The 22,696-nt window shown below is 35.2% G+C and overlaps 1 protein-coding gene across 17 annotated transcripts in view; it reads left to right on the top strand.

The window, feature by feature from the left end:
- PCDH15 (protocadherin related 15) overlaps positions 1-22,696 on the top strand; it is a 729,696-nt gene that overhangs the window by 123,744 nt on the left and 583,256 nt on the right. For 11 of the 17 annotated variants that reach the window (XM_060118371.1, XM_060118174.1, XM_060118091.1 and 8 more), the window contains exon 2: positions 12,643-12,708. The exons of 3 other annotated variants lie outside the window; for them this stretch is intronic. In XM_060118371.1, the coding sequence (XP_059974354.1) occupies positions 12,643-12,708 (66 nt within the window). Of the gene's footprint in view, positions 1-12,112; positions 12,128-12,642; positions 12,709-22,696 lie in introns of all 17 variants that reach the window. 3 more of the 17 variants (XM_060118263.1, XM_060118005.1, XM_060117383.1) reach the window with 1 other exon arrangement.

Here is a 22,696-nt window from a genome sequence, read left to right as displayed (position 1 = left end):
AGAAAGAAGGAAATAACAAAGATCAGAGCAGAAATAGATGACACAGAGAACAGGAAAAAACAATAGAAAAGATCAATGCAAATAAGAGCTATATTTTTTAAATCTAACAAAATTGACAAACATTTTACTAGACTAAGAAAGAAGAGAGAAGATTCAATAAATATATCATAAATAAAAGAGGACACATTACAACTGACACCACAGAAATACAAAGGATCATAGGCAGTTACTCTGAACAATTATACACCAAGAAATTGGATAACCTAGAAGAAGTAGATAAATTCCTAGCAATACAATCTACTAATACTGAATAATGAAGAAACAGGAAATTTGAACATATCAATAATGAGTAAGGAAACTGAAACAGTCACCAAAACATCCCATTAAAGAAAAGCCCAGGACTAACCAGATGGTTTCACTGAATCCTATCAAATATTTAAGAAGAATTAATGTCAGTCCTTCTCAAAGTCTTCCAAAAAAATTGAAGAAGAAGAAACGCTGCCAACCTCATTATATGAGGGCATCATTATTCTGTTACCAAAGCCAGAAAAGTACAATACACACAAAGAAAACTACGGACCAATATCCTTGGTGAGTACAGAGACAAAAATTCTCAAGAAAATGCTAGCAAACTAAAATCAGCAGCAAATTAAAAGGATCATACATCACCATCGAGTGGGATTTATTCCTGGGATGCAGCATGGTTCAACATATGCAAATTATATGATGGAGATGACCTAAGTGTTCATTGACAGATTAATGAAGAAAATGTAGTATATGTACAAAATGGAATATTATTCAGCCATATAAATGAAGGAAATCTTGCTTGTTGCAAAAACATGAGAGACTTTGAGGGCATTATGCTAAGTGAAATAAGTCAGAGTAAGTCAAATACATATCTTCTCACTTATATGTGGAATCTAAAAAAGCTGAACTCATAGAAACTTATGGTTGCCAGTGGCTGATAGATGGGGAAAATGGAGAGATGTTGGCCAAAGGGTACAATATTCCAGCTCTAAGATGATTAAGTTCTGAGGATTTAATGTACAGCACAGTGACTATAATTAACAATATTATATCAATATTATATACTTGAAAGTTGTTAAGAGAGTAGACCTCAAACTTTATCACCTCACACAAAAATTGATAATTATATGAGAGTATGGAGGTGTTAAATAAACTTATTGTGGTAATCACTTTACAATATATACATGTATCAAGTCATCACACTGTATACCTTAAACTTACATATATGTCAATAATATCTTAATAAAACCAGAAGATGTAGGAAAACAGATGTGATGTTTACATGAATATGGTCTTTAATATTATGAGTAATAAAATGCTTAAAATTTTTTCCTTGTAATTTAGTCTATAGAGTTTGCTTTTTTACTGACAGTTTAGATACTCATAAGTGGATTGTAGCAAAGAACTTGATTTAAAGAGGCAAAGCAGACTGTATACAAAGAATTATTAAAAATCTTTGTTTGGAGAATGCAGTTTTAAACAGTGATGTTGATGCTGCAGCTTTTAGCTTTTGACCTCATTGAGCATCTTAGTAAGAATCGTGATTGAGAATTTCCTCTGAGCTACCTCATTAAGAGTAATTAGAAAATATTTGCAAATGAAGCAATTGACAAAGGATTAATCTCCAAAATTTACAAGCAGCTCATGCAGCTCAATATCAAAAAAACAAAGAACCCAATCCAAAAATGGGCAGAAGACTTAAACAGACATTTCTCCAAAGAAGATATACAGATTGCCAACAAAGACATGAAAGAATGCTCAATATCATTAATCATTACAAAAATGCAAATCAAAACTACAATGAGGTATCACCTCACACCAGTCAGAATGGCCATCATCAAAAAATCTACAAACAATAAATGCTGGAGGGTGTGTGGAGAAAAGGGAACCCTTTGGAATGCACTGTTGGTGGGAATGTAAATTGATACAGCCACTATGGAGAACAGTATGGAGGTTCCTTAAAAAACTAAAAATAGAACTACCATACGACCCAGCAATCCCACTACTGGGCATATACCCTGAGAAAGCCATAATTCAAAGAGAGTCATGTGCCACAATGTTCACTGCAGCTCTATTTACAATAGCCAGGATATGGAAGCAACCTAAGTGTCCACTGACAGATGAATGGATAAAGGAGATGTGGCACATAGATACAATGGAATATTACTCAGCTATAAAAAGAAACGAAATTGAGTTATTTGTAGTGAGGTGGATGGACCTAGAGTCTGTCATACAGAGTGAAGTAAGTCAGAAAGAGAGAAACAAATACTGTATACTAACACATATATATGGAATCTAAAAAGGAACAAAAAAGGTTATGAAGAACCTAGGGGCAGGATGGGAATAAAGATGCAGACCTACTAGAGAATGGACTTGAGGACACAGGGAGGGGGAAGGGTAAGCTGGGACAAAGTGAGAGAGTGGCATGGACATATGTACACTACACTACCAAATGTAAAATCAATAGCTAGTGGGAAGCAGGAGCATAGCACAGGGAGATCAGCTCCGTGCTTTGTGACCACCTAGAGGGGTGGGATAGGGAGGGTGGGAGAGAAGGAGATGCAAGAGGGAAGAGATATGGGGATATATGTATACATATAGCTGATTCACTTTGTTATAAAGCAGAAACAAACACACAATTGTAAAGCAATTATACTCCAATAAAGATGTTAAAAAAAAGTAATTAGAAAATAAAATAAATTAGCTTGCAGAAATATGAATGTAAATTCTTTAACTGCTTTTCAAAAAGTGTTTTTTTTGTATAAGTTTGTTTTCCTCATTGACATAAATCTTTATCCCTTTCTTTTTCCCTTATACGTTAATTGTAAAACATAAAGACAAATTAGATAATATGGTAAAATAAGCCAGTGTAAAAAGCCTTTTAGGAAGATTTTTACAGTAACAGAAAGCAAGATCTTGTAAAGAGCTTTTAGCAGTACAAAATCCACTTTACATTAGATTACCAAAGCAGATTTTTTTTATTTTAGTTATAAGCATTCCTGTGATAATTTTAGAAAGATCTTTTGCTTGATTCAGCTATAACTATGTATACTTAGCAATCTGTGGCCATATAATTAAATGTATTGTTGCTATTCCAGTACACTAAATGCACACCAAAAATGCTAACATATATGAAGCCTATTTTGTTCTGCTAATAAAATATGGCTTTCCTTTGATTATTGAAAAATTTAAGAAACTACTACTTAATTAAAAATATTTAAAAGTCACTGCTTTTAAAATGTAGAGATATACAAATTTTGTATGTGATTAGCTCATTTGTTTAGAATAGAATTGACCTAACAATAACTTATAAAGCACTTCCATATGCCAATCACTATTCCATAGAATAATTTAAGTTTTACAACTAATGCAACTGAGCTACAGAGAGTTTAAGTCACTTTCAAAGATCTTAAAAGCTAACAAGTGTTCAAATGTGGCTAGTATTGAACCTAGACAGTCTGTTTCCCAAGGCTATGTCCATAACCACAATACCGTGCTGCTTCTTCTGATTTCAGTGGTGACATAAATACCTTGGACCAAGAACTATTCCATCCATGTCAAATTCCTCAAACGTAGTTATGATCCTGTGACAGAAGTTTATATGAGTAAGGAAAAACTGTTGCTATTAATGGAAAGAAAACTCAAAGAGCTTCTAACTCATGTAGTGTGAATTAAGTAAGAACATTACCCTTGGGTACAAATACTAACATATTTAACAATGTATTTACATGAAATTATAAAATAATGAATTATAGTAATATTCCCAGTGAACAAAAATAATTTTAAAAGTATTACTTGAGGGCTTCCCTGGTGGCACAGTGGTTGAGAGTCCGCCTGCTGATGCAGGGGACATGGGTTCATGCCCCGGTCTGGGAAGATCCCACATGCCGTGGAGCGGCTAGGCCCGTGAGCCATGGCCGCTGAGCCTGCGCGTCCGGAGCCTGTGCTCCACAACGGGAGAGGCCACAACAATGAGAGGCCCGCATACCCAAAAAAAAAAAAAAAAATTATTACTTGATCTTCTGATCAGACTTCTGACAACTCAGTTCCTGTTCTGCCTTCTTCCTGCAGCCCTTTATTTATCTTTCTTTTTATTACTTAGATACATTAACTTCTTAAGAATGAGAATGGGTTTCTCTCACCAAATGCCAACCATGTAAAAATCTTAAATCTTACTGTTGTTGATAGACCAATTAGAATATGAAATAAATAGTAACTTTTGAAAAAAATGTAGAGATTGAGGGAGCCATGGCCTCAACTTAAATTGTCCTAATGAAAGCAGTGATGTAGAACAATAATCATTAATGACTTCAGTGGGTATTACTAGACCATATTGTTGGAACATCGTAATCAAATTATATTATCCAATTAATGATGACACTAAGGAAGCATAAAATACACCTTCCTTCGTCCATGGTAATATTTGAAATCTATTAATGCTAATATCTTATTCTTGAATTGAAAATGACTTACTTGTAATGTCCTTTAGCTTACTCAGTTCATTTTGCTTATTCAGTTATGGTCTATTTGTTGACTGCAGTTTTACACCTTATAGTTCTATTGATCTTATAAATTTCAAGGTCAAACTCCTTTTCTTTTGAATGATAAATTCAAAATGTAAAACAAGGAGTTTTTGTATTAAGATTTCACTCCTGGGCTTCCCTGGTGGCGCAGTGGTTGAGAGTCCGCCTGCCGATGCAGGGGACATGGGTTCGTGCCCCGGTCCGGGAAGATCCCACATGCCGCGGAGCGGCTGGGCCCTTGAGCCATGGCCGCTGAGCCTGCACGTCCGGAGCCTGTGCTCCGCAACGGGAGAGGCCACAACAGTGAGAGGCCCGCGTACCGAAAAAAAAAAAAAAAAAAAAGATTTCACTCCTATGTGTATTTTCCTGGAAATGAATATTCCAAAGATCAACAGAAAAATGTAAGAATAGTCTCTCTGCTACTGCTTGGGACAAGCAAATTGAAAATAAAATGTTTGTGCAGCCAGAAATTTTGAGAGTGCAGTACTCCTTTGAATGAGAGACCAAATTGCTTTGAACTAAGTGACTGATCCAGAGGGAGATGGAGAGGGATAGGGGAGAGAAAATGTGTGTGTGTGTGTGTGTGTGTGTGTGTTTATGAAAATGAAAGCTTCTAGATAAGAAACAGCAGATGACTTTGAATATCCAAAGTGATAATAGAGGAAGTTGAAAAGAGTAGAGTTTTCAGAATATCTGTGACTCTTTCATGATCTTTCTGCTAGATCATTTGGACACCAATGTATTTCCAGACTACTGTGGGACCAGTGGGTCATTGTGAGCACCTTATTTTCTAAAACCTGGAGTTCAAGGATTCTATTTGCCTCTAGTAAATTCAGTCCAGTATAGTGGTTCTAGGTTGATATCTGGCACAAGAATTCCAATTTTTCTGTCCATACAGACCATCAGTGACATGTCATGTGGCTGCTTTTATTCTTACTGAGAATGCACTTCACAACGACATATGTAATAAGATCAGCCCTCACTGAAAACTTAGGGAAATCCAAGGGATTCTCTGCCACCTTTTGGTCAAAGGGAAAAAAATAGGAACGATTTTCCTAATACATTCCTTAAAATAATGATACTGTACAAATTAAGGTGCATCTATTCTGCCTGTACATTTTGCCAGGCAAAATGAAGTTATTGTAGATTATCTCATTTATACTTGTAATAAATCTATGAAGTAGTTATACCTACTATTACACCAATTTACCTAAACTGAGGTATAAGAAGTTAATAATCTACTTAATTTACACAGCTATTAAAAGCCAAGGTTAGGATGTAAAAATTGGTTTTCTGACTCCAAAGCACATGTTCTTAAGCTCTATACTGTACTAGGAATCAATTCCTTTAACACTTTCAACACTCCCCAAAAAATTTGAATTGATGAATAATAATGATTTAATTGGTTATTTGTTTTATTCCTTTACGATGGCGGAAGATGTTCCCTAGTTCAACAAATATATTGAATGAGTATCGTATGTCGAACACTCTGCTAAGTGCTAGAATAATTCACTGATACTCATAGGGAGCTGGTAAGGAAATGGCCGAGTAAAAGTTCTAAAAGACTGACACAAAAGTATTTGTGATCTTTTATATCATGAGAGCTTTGATATCTGAGGTCTTTGAGTTTTATTTCTTTAAGATGCAATTTGATAAAATCATGAAGGAACTTGGAATGCATCCTTGCCTTTAATAGGATATTGGAGTAAGTTTGCTCCATAATAGTTCTTCAGTTCAGTCAATTGGATGGTCAGAGTGTAGAATTCTAATAAAAACTATAGATAATTGGAAACAAGTGAAAATTTTCTCTTTCTCTTTTCATTACTCCTCTTTATAATTCTGAGCTCTCTATGATCTTTCATAACTAATCCCTCAAAATCTTGAATTCCTACAAAACTGTCTCTTTCTTTACTTGAATAGTAGCTTTTTCCTCATAGGGAAGGAAAAATTTTTCTTCTACATTTCTAGGTTCTTGACTGAGACCTCCCTGTAATAGTACAATTAACAGGGGAAAAACAAATTTAATTATGTACAAAAATATGAGACTCAAACACAACCAGGCAATTGAGGCTTAAATACCATCCTGAGCTAAGGAAAGGGATAAGTGGTTGGAGACTTCAAAGGGAAAGGGGGAGTTCACAGGAAGATGAGAAAAGGAAATGTTCCATAAACAAATGTTTGCCCTGCATGCAGAAACTTCTCTCAGATGAAAAACTTATCTCTAGTAATAGCTCTCTTCCTGGTACAGGCCCCCTTTCTAAATTCTTTTAGGCTGTTAAAAGGAGGGGAAAAAAAAGGCTTTTGCTGAGTCTGCTGGGTCTTTATTGCCTTCAGCTCCACATGCCAAAGTGACATATTTTCAGGTGGCATGTGGTGCTACCCTTCACATTTCTGCTGAGGTAGTATCAGTGGTCCTGTCTTTTAATAACTAATATGTTACACGTTCTTTCCCCATTATTTTTATATGAAAATGACATGTTAAATGTTAAAAAGAAAAAAGATTAAGTTATAGAGGGCTTTTGAAAAATTGTTGCAAATTTGGTTGAGGCTCTTCATTTTTGCATTCAAGAAACAGTTGCTGACAACTATGTGGCAGGAACTTTGCCCTGGGAACACAACTCTGAGGAACAGAAACAAGATCTAGATTATCACTGCGTCTTCTGTCAGTGAGGAGTCAGGTATTCATAACTTGATATTAGAAGGCAGAATTAACTGAGTAAATATCAGGGAACCTGGGGATTGGAAATGATTTCTTTGGAAAAGTGAAGCACAAGTTAAAATCTAAAGAATATATAAATGAATAATGGGTTGAGTGTGAAGATTAGAAATAAGAAATGCAATCTGGAAAGATCTTTAGGTAGCTCAGGACAAAAGATAGCATGATTAAAGAAAAGAAAAGAAAAACCTGTCTGGAATTCAGAGAGCAAGTGAGAACATGGAAATCGATGAGACTGGAGAGGAAGGAGAAGGCGGTATCATGTAGGACCTTGTAGGACATAAATTTTGGTTTTCATTCTAAAATCATACTATACAGAGAGTTGTAGACTATGAAAGTTTTGTTTTAACATAAAAGCAATGGTACATCATTAACTGGTAAGCATGTTTTAATTTGTAAAAGATCACTGTGGTTAAAGATAGAAAATTAAAAGAGTGGGACAAGATTGCCTGTAGGGTGAACAGTTAGGAAAACCTGTTAGACTAGGTAAGAGATTGGATTAGCATAGTGACATCAGATTGAAAGCTGTAGGTGGATATAAGAAGTTTTTCTGTAGTAATGAAAGTCAAGATTTATTGAGGGATTCAACACAGAAAAGCAAGTGTGATGGGCAGGCTCAAAGGTGACCCCCTGGTTTCTGGTTTATGCAACTTGGTGCAAAATTGTGTTATTCACTGAAATAGTACATACTGGAAAAGGCCAGGTATGGTCTGAGGGGTAGCAACTAGAATCCATTTTGGAGAGTTACATTTAAAGCACCTTTGAAATTGCAAGTACAGATGTTGTCTGAGCAGCAGGACCCAGACTCAGAGGAGAGGTCTAGGCAGGAAATATGCTAATCATTGGACATATTGATGGCAATTGCCATGTTAATATAAGAAAAAAGTCAATATATTTGAAATTTTATTAAAAAGACATTGTTTGGGGCTTCCCTGGTGGTGCAGTGGTTAAGAGTCTGCCTGCCAGTGCAGGGGACACGGGTTCCAGCCCTGGTCTGGGAAGATCGCACATGCCGTGGAGCAACTAAGCCCATGCGCCATAACTACTGAGCCTGCGTTCTAGAGCCCACAAGGCACAACTACTGAGCACGTGTGCCATAACTACTGAAGCCCACGTGCCTAGAGCCCGAGCTCCGAAACAAGTGAAGTCACCGCAATGAGAAGTCCACACATTGCAACGAAGAGTAGCCCCCACTCTCTGCAACTAGAGAAACTCCGTGCATAGCAGGAACCAAAGCAGCCAAAAATAAATAAATACAATAATTTTTTAAAAACAGACATTGTTTGAACTTAAATGGAAGTTTTGAGACTAGGCTAAGGTGGAAATAGGGTCTACCTGGTTGTTCTCTCTTCCTAGTAAGGAATGAACATATATGGACAATTCTGGATACTCCCTTTGTAGAGTAACATGATCTTAAGCTTCATGTCATAATAAGAACAGCATATCACAGGTTCATTTCATTTGAAACCAGTCATTCCATATCTTGCTAATACATTTTCAGGTTTTAATCTGATTTGTTGCATGAAATTTAAAAATATACAGAAAAAATATATGGCTTATTTCTAGCTTGATGACAAATTTGTGGAAATAAATCACACTGGGCATTCAGCTATTTGTATTCATATCCTGCACTTTACAACAAATTGGATATGGGAATCAGGTAGGGGCCTGAGTGGTTAGAATTTTGAGGCAAGAAAAACAATGAATTTGTGATTTAACCTGGACAGTCAAGGGTGAAATTAAATAGATTACAGAAGTTTGTTTCCAAGGCACAGGCATCATCAGCTAACCTGTCTTTCCTTGGCAGACAGATTATCCATAGACCGTAGAGAGCAGGATCACCCAGCCCCCAAATTGCTTTCTAGTTTTCACTTTGATCTCCATTTGGATATTTTGCATACATGATACATCCTGGTTACTCCATCCAAAATTACTTTTTTTCAAGACAGTTCTGAATATACTTGTCATTAAAAATATTTCTGTGCATTTCAAAACTAATTATACTTTCATGAACACATAATTCCAAAGCAAACACTTGGGCTGTTGTGAACAATGTTATTAATAGATTACTTTTATGTATCTGACTAACCTCTCTTCATTAGTGTTTGAGTCAAAATTTTTTAATCATTTTTGTTTTGATTCAGAATAAAGAAAGTTTGTTGGTTGGGTATGAAAAATATCTTATTGTGGGGTTTTGGAAGCTGCTAAAAGAATAAAGCTGAGTGAAAGTCATCTAAAGGGGTCTGACTGGGAGGAACTGTAGCTGCACCTATATTCCTGGGCTGTTTCTGTTGGTGAGGACATAATGAGAACGGTGACTTCTGAGCAGCACTCATGGAGGGATATTCAATGAGAGACTGCAGCTGGGCTGACTGCAGTTCAGAAAAATTCAACAAACATCCTTTCAGGATCAACTCTAGTCTGATTCTGAGGTTACTTAGATATATAAATGTGACACAGACTTGGTCTGAAAGAGCTTTTATGAGAAGAAAATACTAATATATTTTTTATGAAGTAATTTTTCCAGTGGAATACAGTGTATATTGAAGGAATGCAGAGAAGAGGCATTTAATCTAGACAACAACAAGGAAGATTTTCTAGAAGATGTGATTCCTTGCCAGGTTCTTGAAAGAGAAACAGAAGTTAACCAGGGGTAGAAGATGAGGAAGGGCATTTTGGCAGATGGCACAGCAAACTTGGTTTGTTGTGGCTAAAGAATGAACTGAGATTGGGAAGGGTAAGGGAGGGAGGTAGGGCTGGAATATGGGGAGTCATACTTGACTTAGATGTGTAGAAAAAGTCTACCCATAAATGTAATAGTAACCAAATGGTGAGAGGTTTTTGTATATGTATGCCTAGCTTTCTCCTTCTTTCCTTTCCCTTTATCCTGCCTGCCTATAAAGTTATTGATTAAATATCTATGCCTCTATCAATATTCACATGCAGATTCACCACACTTCTTCTCTACTTTGCAGCTATGAGGATCTTAACTAAGGCAGTGACCTCATATATAAATATTATATATATATATATATATATATATATATATTATATGGAGGGAGGGAGGGAGAGAGAAAGAGAAGGAGAGTGAGGAGAGAGAAAATAGTATTGAAAGGTAACTACTCTTTGAAATACAAACAGAAGGCATGTTGGTAATCCAAGAATTGCATCTTGTAAGAACTGGTCATGTTTCCTTTATTCTTTCCACAGATTGCCTCTGCCTTCTTGTGTATCCCATTTCCACTCCCAGCAGGCATTCTCTGTATTTTAATCCTTTGTGTTGTTAATGAATTTATTAAAGAAGTGACTCACATAGACCACACTGTGCCATACCTATGTGGTTGTTTATGAGTCTTTTATCTGATGACTCAGATCCATGACGAAAGAAGTTGTTGGTTTTTAATTCCCATGTTCAGCACGTAGTAAGTTATCTACAAATTTGACTGAATAATTTTTGAATGCATAGATGAATAAAAAACTAGATGAACAAAGTATTATGAGAACATGGAAGTAAAAGATAAATTCTGACTGGGGAAATAGACAAGTTTTCATGGAATAGGTGAAATCTAGTTCTACCAACAGAAGCAGAGACTAGCCAGGCAGGAGTAGAGGCAGAAATGAATTTAGGTGACAAAACTTCCTTAATAATGCGAGATACGTTCTAGCAAGAGTAAGGGCTCTGATGTGACTGAAGGGCACAGTGCTTAATTCTAAGTAAACAATGTTAAGACCATGACATCCTTTGAGTGATATTCGAAGACAATTTTCTTCACTCCAAAGGAAACTTAAGTTCTTTGTGCAGAGAAGTACCATTATTTTACCTTTGATTTGGGTGCATAAAATAATTCTCGTGAAATTAATAAATGAATGCAGAATGAGAACAAAGCTTCTAGGAGATCAGTGAGGAAACCACTGCAAGAGTAGAGGTGACAAATAGTGAGGAGCTGTGCTATGTCAGGGGATATAGGAAGGAGAGGATGAAGTGTAATGCAATATTTTAGATCTAAAAATGCTGTGACCTGAAACTCCTTGAATACTGACCAGGATGAAGAGAGAAAAACTGGAGATTTCTGATATTTTAAGCTTCATATGGGAGAGTACATATCTTACAATATAGAACAATGCTTGCCAAAGCCTTTTTTATTCATGCCCATGTACATAATAGCAGAATTTTAATAGATAAATAGTAAACCTTGAAATCATCTTCCAAATAGCACACATACTTGGATGGCTTTAAGCCAGTTTATGTTGCAGTCACAGGACTGTGCCATGTACATTTAACTGTGTGACACAGCCCTATCAGGCTGACCGAGTACCTCCTGGGGGAGTGCTTTATGTCTCAGAAGTGTACTTTTGACATCTTCCAGGCAAAACCTTCATATTTTAATTATCATGGATGTTATAGCTCATGATACTATTTATATGTTCATTATCATGAGATACTTCGGTATTAGCATTGTTTGAAATAACAAATTAATCACTACTGATTGACAGGCACTATTCTTAAGGTTTGTTCAACACAGGGATAATAGACAATTCATAAATAATTTTATTTACATTTTCATAAGACACATAGGTGTACTGTATGTTATGTTCGAGTTGATCTATAATTTTTAAGATGTTAATGACATATATTATCAAGTTAACTTGTTACTACTGTGTTAGAATTACAAAAATCTAAGGATTTTATATATTTCATTTCCAGAAATCATTAGGTGATGTATCTGTTATTGTATAATGCTATTTATGTCTTTAAATCCTCGCTAAATATATACATGTATTCTTTCTTCCTTTCTTTCATTTTTCTGATCTGCTTCCATTGATGACTCTATACTTTTGACTCCAGACTGGCAATATGAGGGTAAGATGACAAAAATAAAATCTCAAACAACCTCATGAACATTGCTTGTCTGTCTTTGTTTTATACTCTTTAGAACATTATTAAAGATCTATTCACTCTTTTTAATTAGATCCTTTATTACAATTAAAGTTCAATCATGTTTGTTTCTGTTGTGATGCTTTAATTACAATTTATCCTTGTTAATCATCCCTTTATGTTGTTTTTATGGGTTAAATTACCATCCTGTTATCTCTGTCCTGAAGGACCTCTGCTCTCCAGTGGTCTGTGCTGGTGTTTTCCAGTAAGATTTGAACAGTTTCATGGCATACAAAGTGTCTTTGTTACGATGTGGTAAGGAATCTATATAGCTCTTACAAGAATTTTTTAAAAATAAAAAATTGTTAAAAGAAATGATGCATATTAATTTGATTGTAGGATTTTTCTTTTTAAATATCAATATACATCTCAATGAATTTAATCTCAGGGTGAGTGCTCCTGCAGTAGCTACTTCTTAATTTGTCTTGTTTTCTCTTTAGATTGCAAACTAGCTAGGGGGGGACCGCCAGCCACCATAGTTGCCATTGATGAAGAGAGTCGGAATGGTGAGTAAGCCATGTGTTTTAAAAGTGACCTAATCTAAGAGGGATTTCTCATTTCAAACCTAGATTTGATATGTGTGGAAGTACTAAATGAAAGCTTCAAAGCAAATCCACTGACAGTTCATCTTTAATTTCTTCCCTGTATGAGTTTAAATTAGGACATTAACTGGAAATACTTTATTTGGATTACATTATGAGAGACTTAATGAATAGAAATGTTTAGTTTTGATTACAGAGAAGTCATCTGATTCACAATCAGTCTAAGAATGCATCTAGATACTGGCTAGAACTTTTCTTTGTCAATAGGTAGAGTTGATTATCACAGATACTGTTATCTAGTGTATTTCTCCAAAAGAAATGGACCACAAGGTAAGCTCTGCACTGCTAATTTAAATTTGCTACAATCTGGTAAGGATTAAGATCCAAAATCTATTAGACATGGTGATTTAAGAATAGTTACTAGGGGGACTTCCCTGGTGGTCCAGTGGTTAAGACTTTGCCTTCCAATGCCAGGGGTGTGGGTTTGATTCCTGGTCACAGAGCTAAGATCCCACATGCCTCGTGGCCAAAAAACCCAAAAAAACATAAAACAGAAGCAATATTGTAAGAAATTCAATAAGGACTTTTAAAATGGTCCATATCAAAAAACATCTTAAAAAAATAAATAGTTACTAGGAAAACAAAGTGCTTGGGAACAGAAAACTGACAAAAGGTCTAGAGCAGAGGAGGAAATCTGAATTTTCACTCAGTCTGCCATAATTAACAACTAATTCCTAATTTATATTACAATCTTCAAAAATTTAATTTTCCTTAACAAAAAATTGGCATTTTTGTTCCCCAACTCTCTCTTAGTCTCTCTAAACTTTACAGATATTTAGAGATTCTCCTCCTCTATTAGGTAACAGTAAAGTGGAAATCCCTTGAGTCTTGGTTTCTATTTCAAACTATCTTAAAATGAGAATGTTCTGTGACTCATTTTGTCTACTAATTCTGTAACAGACTTTCCACTGGGTTTGATTTGTACTTTCTGTCTAGGCTCAACACTGTTTTGCCAGATTGATGTCTTTTTAAAAATGAATGTCAAGTGGTTTATTGGAAAGTGACTTTTCCCTGAAATTCAACCTACGTGTATTTTGAAAATTTCTATAGTACACATAATACCTGTGTTGGTTCACTTTATCATGTATCAGTATTTATTATGCTTTACTAGAAACATTTATTTTACTTCTTAGAAGAATTGTCATAAATTTTTATTCTTGAACATCTTTCACTTCCTTTGGAATCAGCCAAAAATGTCTACAATACTGCTGGCCTTTGTTTAAACAAATGTAAGTGTCTGTACTAAATTATAGAAATATTATAAAAATTACACGTTTTTTTATTTTTAAAAAGTCCCTATTAAGCTTGAAAGAATATGAAGATAATGAGTTATTATGATGCATTTAAATAAATTAGAAATAAGTCCTATAGGTATCTACAGAAAAATATATATATAAAAATACTATACCAGAAAAATTTCATCTCACATGTAAGATTATGGTTTATCATTAACTACTTTCCTGTCAACAAATCTGTTTTCTAAATGTCCTACAATAAAAAGATTGCTTTTTAACCAGAGACAAAAAAATAAACGTGATAGAAAACCAATCTATATTTTCTCATTGTTCACCAATTCCCTTGAACATATAAGCTGAGCTGAACTAAAGCATTTAATTTTACTAAATAGTTGTTTTAACATGTAATTCTATATAGAGCTTATTTTGCCAACCAGATAATTATAGCCACAGTAATGATATTTTACCTTTCCTTGTGTTGATTAGATCCCACTTTTTAAAGTTCAGGAAGTCTACAAAGATGTTGTCATATCAGTTCTGCATGATGGCATGTGGTGAAAGTTCAATATTTATATTTTAGAAGAATGTGACATGATGTAGTTGCTGTGCTCTTTAATTGGCATATTTTGTAGAAACTGCCAACTACTCAGAATGCTGCCAAGTTATTTGAGTGTCATCATAAGGAGTATAAATACCAATCTAGAGATTAAAGTTTTTACATTTCTCTTTCACATTAAATTTCTAAAAATATGGTGATCAAATGAACCTCTGCCAGATATTACAATGTAGTGTGCAATCATTCTTGCCTTAAAAGTCTAAAGGAAACAATCCATGAAAGTGTTTTCATATTTTTCTTTAGGTAATCTAAGAAACTTCCCAATACGACAGTTAATACTAGTCTGGCTCTTAAACTCTTGGTTTCTTTTTTCTTGCATCTTTTTAATTGGTAGTAATAAAACATGTGGGTATCCTATTTTACCAGAAAAATAAGCACCTATATTTAAATGTTCTGGGGCTTCATAAAAGTAAGGCATAGCAAATCCTTTATTAAGCCAAACTAGTAAGTTTGGGTGTCAACTTGCTTTGGCTTACTTTATTGATGTCTACAGCAGAACAATCTCCATTGCCAAATACATCCTCTACTATACTACTATAGTATAGCTTTTAAATAACTCGGGTATTTTTTTAACTCAGGTATTTTAAAATATATACTTAATTTTCTTATATAAGTCACTAAGGTACATTCATAGAATGTCCACTATTTGTCACATGCATCTGCATATTTCAAGATTTTTATACTCTGTGGGATGGAAATACTTCCTTTTTATGAATATATATGCTAAATTAATTTGCACATCTGTATATGTTTTAAAGAATTAAAAATTTAACAGGTAGAGATCCATAAACTTCTTTTTCACCCTGGGACCTGTTAGATTGTTCCTCTCCTTGGTCCTTGTCCTCAGTAGTATATTGATAACAGATTCATTATATCACCCTCGATCTGAACCTGGAGTTTATTTTCATCACAACTACCAGAAAATCAAGCTTATGTGGTAAGAACACAAAGTCAACCCATTAAGAGAATCACATTGGTTCCTGACCACCACCAGAAAGCTCTAGAACTAGTATGTAGAAAATGTTTAATGAGTATTTGCATTTAGAGAGGAGAATGTGTACCAAGCAACAGACTTAGATTATTTAAAATTATCCAAATTTTTTTTCCAGAAAAGCTTATGTATACACAAAAACCTGCACATGAACATTTACAGCAGCTTAATTCATAATTGCCCAAACTTGGAAGTAAGCAAGATGTCTTTAGTAAGTGAATAGATAAGTAAACTATGTACATCCAGACAAGTACAGACTAAAAACAAATGAGATATCAAGAACCATGAAAAGACATGGAGGAGACTTTGGTGCATTTTACTAAGTGAAAGAAGCCAAGCCAAAGGAAACATGTACTGTACAATTTCAACTATGACATTCTGGAAAAGATAAAAATATGGGAAAAATTAAAATATCAGTAGTTTCCAGGGGTGAGTTGGGGGAAGATAAGCAGAGAAAAGAGGATTTTTAGGGCAGTGAAAACACTCTGCATGATATTCTAAGGATGGATACATGTCATAATACATTTGTCCAAACCAATAGAATATACAACACCAAAAGGAAACCTAAGGTAAACTGTGGACTTTGGCTGATTATGATGTGTCAATGTAGGTTCATCCTTGGTTAAAAAAAAAAAAGTACCATTCGAGTGAATGATGTTGATAATGAGGAAGGCTATGCATGTCGGGGGGAAGGGGGCCAAGGGGTATATGGGAAAACTCTGTCTCCCTCTCCTTTTCACTGTGAACTTAAAACACTGCTCTTAAAAAAACTAAGTTTTAAAAAAATATTTCTGGAAATACATTTTTAGATTCACTGGACTCAGAGTTGCCTAATGGCATTCAGTCCTTACTGGAAGGAGTGAGGTCAGGAACAGTTACACTGGAACTATTTAAAGCTTGCCTCTGGGTGCCAGCCAAGTCAGGGCCCTGGCTGCTTTACAACAACTATGGAATGGCATTCAAAAAGACTTTGGAATGACTGGTTCAGACTAATTCTTAGAAACTGGGTAAATACATAGGCAGTGCTGAGTCAAGGGGACAAGAAAATGATTTGAAGTCATGGTTTGAACATACACCATAATTGTACAAAAATAAACAGGCTCAGATGCAAAAGGATATCACTATGTAGGTGAGAGATTAGGAGGCTCATCTTAAATGTTCTTTATGGATTTCCAGTTAAGATATTGTGGGCTCACAGCAAATTTGAGAGATGAAAGATGATAGAGTGTCTTCACATTATGAAAGTAGCTGTCAACAGAGGATGCCACAGCTGATTCAATGAGAATGTGTCCTGGTCAGCGCACATGGCAGAACCAGGTGTGAACTGGGTTGAGTATTACAGACCCTCCTGTACTTCTAGGGAGGTAGAGGAGGTTATAGAAAGGAACAATGAATTCAGTTGGTCACTCCTTCTGTGGGATTTCTCTGGCCCAAGCATGGAGCTAGGTGGGTGAAGGGAAGTTGATAGTTCATTAGAAACAATTATGTTGTTGAGGGGCATTTGCAAGTTGCTCATCATCATCCTTTTCCTTCTGTTGTCAAAAATCACTAAGCTTGGAAGAGTAGAAGATTAAAGTTTTATGTTGATGTTCTTCTTTCCTTATAGTTGCCAATTACATATCTTAGATTTATAGCAAGGGAGTTTGCCAAACTCTGCCTTACACACCTCCAAAGGGTTGCAAGTAGAGTTTCACATACTCTTAGTAAAACAGGTCTTGCACTCATGGAAAGAAGAGTCTTAAATAACCAATGTTTCTGTATGAATATTCCCAACGTTTAAACAAAGTGCAAAAAAAAAAAAGTGTAATGTGGTTTTTTTGGGGTTTTTTGTTTGTTTGTTTTTTACATCCAAGGGTTCAGAACCCTCCCTTTTTGCCTATTTATCTTCATTCTTCTCTTTCATTCTCTAAAGAGAGCAAGGTCTAAACTGGTGGAAAATTTTTGCAAGAACAACTATAGTAGAATAAGAATAAACTCTGTAGAATACCTCATAGTAGAAGATGACTAGAACCCCAGATGAGAGACTGCACAAGATGCGGAGAAGAGAGGAAACTGAGAAACCAAGATGGCAAGTTATCAGGCAGACTGGATGACAATGTTCTATTGGGATAAACTGAAAGTGGTTGAAGATGCCACCAAGAGGTTAAAGGTGCTAGAGAATATATAGTAGGTGGAAAAATGTTTCAATATAGTTGCCATGGACAGAGTCCTCAGCTCATGTAAATGTTTGGGAGAAATGTTATTAAAGATAGAAATCCTTATCTGGGCCTATTCTTAGGCCATGTTTCAATGTGTCAGGACAAAGATACAGCTTAAGATCTGGATTTAATTCTCTCTCAGTTCTATGATAACAATTCTGGTTATTTCAAATATGACATATAACAAAGGGTTGCCAACATAATTTACATATTAAATGAAACCTGAAGTATAGAACATGTTCTTAGATATTAAGCTTTTGAAAATTTGTACAGAGCTTTACTCATGAAAATAAAAGTGAGAGGGGGATCTAGTATATATATCCCATGGGAGGGATAGTTCTAAGGATTTGGTTTTAAACAATTACTTTCTAAGGCACTTTTATCCTACCTCTATTCTGCATTGTTGCCTTATCACTAAGGTAAATAGTGTTTGTCTCTCTAGTGGTTTTCATCAACAAATCCTAGAATTCTATTTGAAACAATAATTTTTTTTAAAAAAATGTATAGTCTGCTGCATAAAGCCTTATGAAACACAGCAACTCTAACAATAGAAGTTCTATACAGATGAAGGTAGATTAATAGATGACTGTACAAGCTTTTGAAGTATTAAGACTAAAACTTTGTTCGGGTTATATAAGATCATCCACGTTGACATCAAGCAAATGACCTTTAGTGCAATATGAGAGTTTTTTTTTCTGGATAAATGGGGAAAAATATATTCCCACTGTTCTATAATTTTATAACATCCAAAATTGATTCTTAACTGCCAAAATACTAAATATTTTTATAAGACATTAGTGGTCTTCTGGCTAGATTGCTGTGGATGTTGCATAGCCCCAAAATCATGATTACAAATTTCTTTGCTATTAGTGAAAGGCATACACATTGATGAGGAAATATAATTTTTCGTAAGCTTTGAAGAAGTTAAATGAAACTATCCAAAATACACTTGTCAATATTAGACCTAAATTGATGTAAAAAAATCATATCCAATTCCTCATGTATTTTAATCCTCTTATTACAGTGACTAAGACAATTGTCCTAGTAGAAAATAATTTGGCTCTGCTCATTACTGCTGGAACTACATATGCAATGATGCATTCGCTTCTTTTCATTTGTGCCAAAGTATTATTTTATGAAAGGTCAGCAGCTGCAAACTTCTGAAAATATAACTGTGAAATAAGTAAATTGAAAACTTTCTAAGCATTAGGGAAATAGGTTATCTATCTCAAGTTATCTAAAATTATACTGACATTTAATCATATTTCATTTTTGATATTCCTTTTCTCATTTGTTTACTCAATAGCACCTAGTATACAATGGTATTGCTGGATCTCATGAAATGATCATAAAATAAGGGACAGGAGAAGTACACAAAGCAGACAGAAGTCAAAAATTATACAAAGCAGACAGAAGTCAAAAAGGGAAGCAAGCTAGGGTGTTTTATACAAAGAAACAACTTTGTTCAAGATAGCGGCTCTAGTTTACTGCTTAAGTTTCAGAATGCTAATGTTAATGATGATGAAAAGATTAACTTGTGCAAAGTAACCCTTGGCTTCTAAGGAAATGAAAAACACACTTAAGAAAAGAACATTCTATTCTATTTTTCCTTTTTTTAAAATCCTTTATTTTAATCTCATGTCTAATAGAAATAAATCTGAATAATATAGAATTAAATTATGCCACACATACACACACTTAATGCCAAGTGATGCTGTTATAATGAACCATTTTTCGGTAGAGAGAGTATCTAAATCCTGTCACTAGGGCAGACAATTGAAGCTAGTATTGGTTTCATCTGTATAGACTATTGGAAGATGGACCATGGGCCTTGATGGGCAATAAGAATGGGCCATGTGCTGCAAGAAATGAAGACCTATTAGGTTCTCTCTACTCGTAACCACGTAGAAAGAAACCTTCAATTTTTCTCCAGAATAGGAAATTCTGTGTATTAAAGATAAGTCATTCTAATTTAAATTGTTATTCCTTTTATTAGCCAAACAAAATACATCTGTGTGGCTCCTGTGGCCTGCAAGCCACCAATATTTTGACTCCTAATTTAGGCAACAAAGATGAGAGAAGTGTATGGTGGAAAGGACATCCATAAGATGACATTGTTTTGGGAAGGGCGTGAAGGGAATTTGCTTTGAGCTTTCTTTGCATATCCAGCACACTGTTTACACTTATGTTGTATAATTTGAGTTTAGTTGAGGAGTGAGTCTGATGGAAGTTTAGGAGCTCAGGGATGGGAGAAACACCAAAGTTCAATTGCTTGTTTTAACATCAAGCTCCTGGAGATTCTGTCTGCAACTGCTCTTTCTTTCTTTTCTTTTTTTTTTTTTTTTTTTTTTTTTTTTTGCTGTACGCCGGGCCTCTCACCGTTGTGGCCTCTCCTGTTGTGGAGCACAGGCTCCGGACGCGCAGGCTCAGAGGCCATGGCTCACGGGCCCAGCCGCTCCGTGGCATGTGGGATCTTCCCAGACCGGGGCACGAACCCGTGTCCCCTGCATCAGCAGGCGGACTCCCAACCACTGTGCCACCAGGGAAGCCCTGCAACTGCTCTTTCTTATGCATGATCTTAGATTCCACTCTTACCCTGTTCCCAATGACTCTTTCCCCAATTCCTGTTTATCATGAGTGGTTTTTCACTTCTGTTCCTCATGATTAAATATTGGCTGCTAGATTATTGATCTTTGTTGTCAGGCAACAAAAGTATGACTTTTCTGTTAGGACACTGGAAATCTGAAATGGAAATCTGAAATGGACCACTACTGTCACTTTTGACTATAGTAATCAACAGTGTAAATGTTCTCAGCAATCACTGAATGAGAACCATAACCCTCAGATGATTTGAAACTGTTCTCGGACTTAAAATACCTCCTACAGAAGTTTTCAAAACAAAGGTTCAAATGCCGCATATTTCCACCTGGAATTGCTAATGTAATTCAACTAAATATGCTTAAGTATGCCATATGGATTACAGAATATGAAAATACTTGGTATCCCTTCATCTATTGCTACTTCATGAAACTGAAAGATGCACTAAAGCTAGATTTTGTATTCACATCAGATGGTATAATTTCAATAAATAGTATATATTTATTCCTTAGGATAAAAATGAATCTCTTAACTGTACTCAATAATAAAAGTTTTGTGGAATTGTCATAGCTACATACCATTAAAGTACACTCAGCTTGGTTAAAATACAAATGGGTTTATTTAAGTAGAATATGGAGATATAATATATTGTAGTGTTCCTTTTAACCTACCCAAACCACTTGCCACTGATGACCACAGGCAAGGTTTTTTTGTTTGTGTGTTTTTTTTGTTTGTTTAGTATCAGTCCTCATTTTTGTTTTCTAGATTCTGAGTTTTGTCTAACAGTAATTCTTAATTCAAGTCTCAAGTGCTGGCTGCTTAGCACAGAACTCTTTATTAACTCAGGACCCCTCAGAAACAAAGTTCTTTTCATTATAAGAGCATTAAACAATCTCCTTTTACCTGTTCTTTTGCTTTTGCTGGTATATTTTCCTTGTTTGTCTGCCTCCAAAAATTTACAAGTCTACAAAACGGTGATATGAATTGTCAGACCTGTGTGTAGTTGAGAGAGGTGCTTCTTAAAATGGTTTTGAGTAGGAAAGGAATAGCTACCATTTAAGGTATACTAGAAAATCTAGGGGAAAAAAAGAAAAACCAATGCCCTCCTGGTGGCAGAAGCAGGACCTCTAGGGAAAAAAATAAAGGAGACCAAGACAACAGGGAGTGATAGGCAAGTGGGGAGGCAGTGGTGCTCTCTCAGGTGTCTGTCTAAGGAGACCACATTTGAGCAGCGCCCTGACCAAAAATGACTGAAGATGTGAGCCACGCACTTAGCTGGGATATTTACATTTCAGACAGGAAAATTAAAATTCAAAGGCTACAAGGAAAAATATCGTTGGTCAGTTTAAGGTATGGCAAAAAAAATTGGCTGGAGAAAATGAGTGATAACACGTGTGGCTGAAGCAGAGAAGACGGATGTTGATTGAATATATGTAAACTACTCAAAATGTTTTTGGTTTGCCAACAAATCAGTTGATAGTGAACTATAGGTTGCTAGATCAAATCACTAAGGATAGTTCTCCTTCCTGTCCCTCACTCAATATCTTAGTTTAGATACTTCAAAATTTGAATAGGCAACTGGGTGTGTATGTATTTATAATCTCAGATAATTTTACGCTTTAAAAAATCTGTCTGCTAAAAAAGATCAGAAAATACATTAATTTGCTCAGTTTGGCTTGATGGTATCACTCTCTCATTTAACACATAATAGAGGATTACTGCAACCATTCCAAAGGTAAATGTGAATATGATAGGTACATAAATACTGAGTGTCTGAAAGTTTGATAGTGTGGTACCATCAAAATTATAACCAGAGATCTTTGTTATATTACATTGTCTTCAAAATACCATTAATATAAAAGGGAAGATTCAGTGCTAGTGGAGTCACATTTCAGAAAAATATTTGTAAAACAGTTCACTTTGCTTAATAACATGATCATCTTTATAGGAGCATGTTTTGGTGAAAATGCTGAATAACGAGCTTTGTTTTATCTTAATCTTTAGGACAGGCAGGATGTGGGCATTATTAGTAAGGAACTAGCAACCTATCAATCTCTACAGGGTTCATTTACTATCCTTAGGAGTGTTTTTTTATGGTTGTGAGGACTTTTATAGACAAGAGTCAGACTAAATGTTAGACGTGAATTAACAGAGTGAATAATTTAAATGCTACCTTTGAAAAAATGTCCCAAGACTTAGAAAGAATTTGATTCCTTTGTAGTGAATAAGCTTTATGGAACAATGTTCAAAGCAA

This window comes from Mesoplodon densirostris, chromosome 1 (genome assembly GCF_025265405.1).
Source record: "Mesoplodon densirostris isolate mMesDen1 chromosome 1, mMesDen1 primary haplotype, whole genome shotgun sequence".
NCBI lineage: Eukaryota > Metazoa > Chordata > Mammalia > Artiodactyla > Ziphiidae > Mesoplodon > Mesoplodon densirostris.
This window is presented reverse-complemented; position numbering and strand designations above follow the sequence as displayed.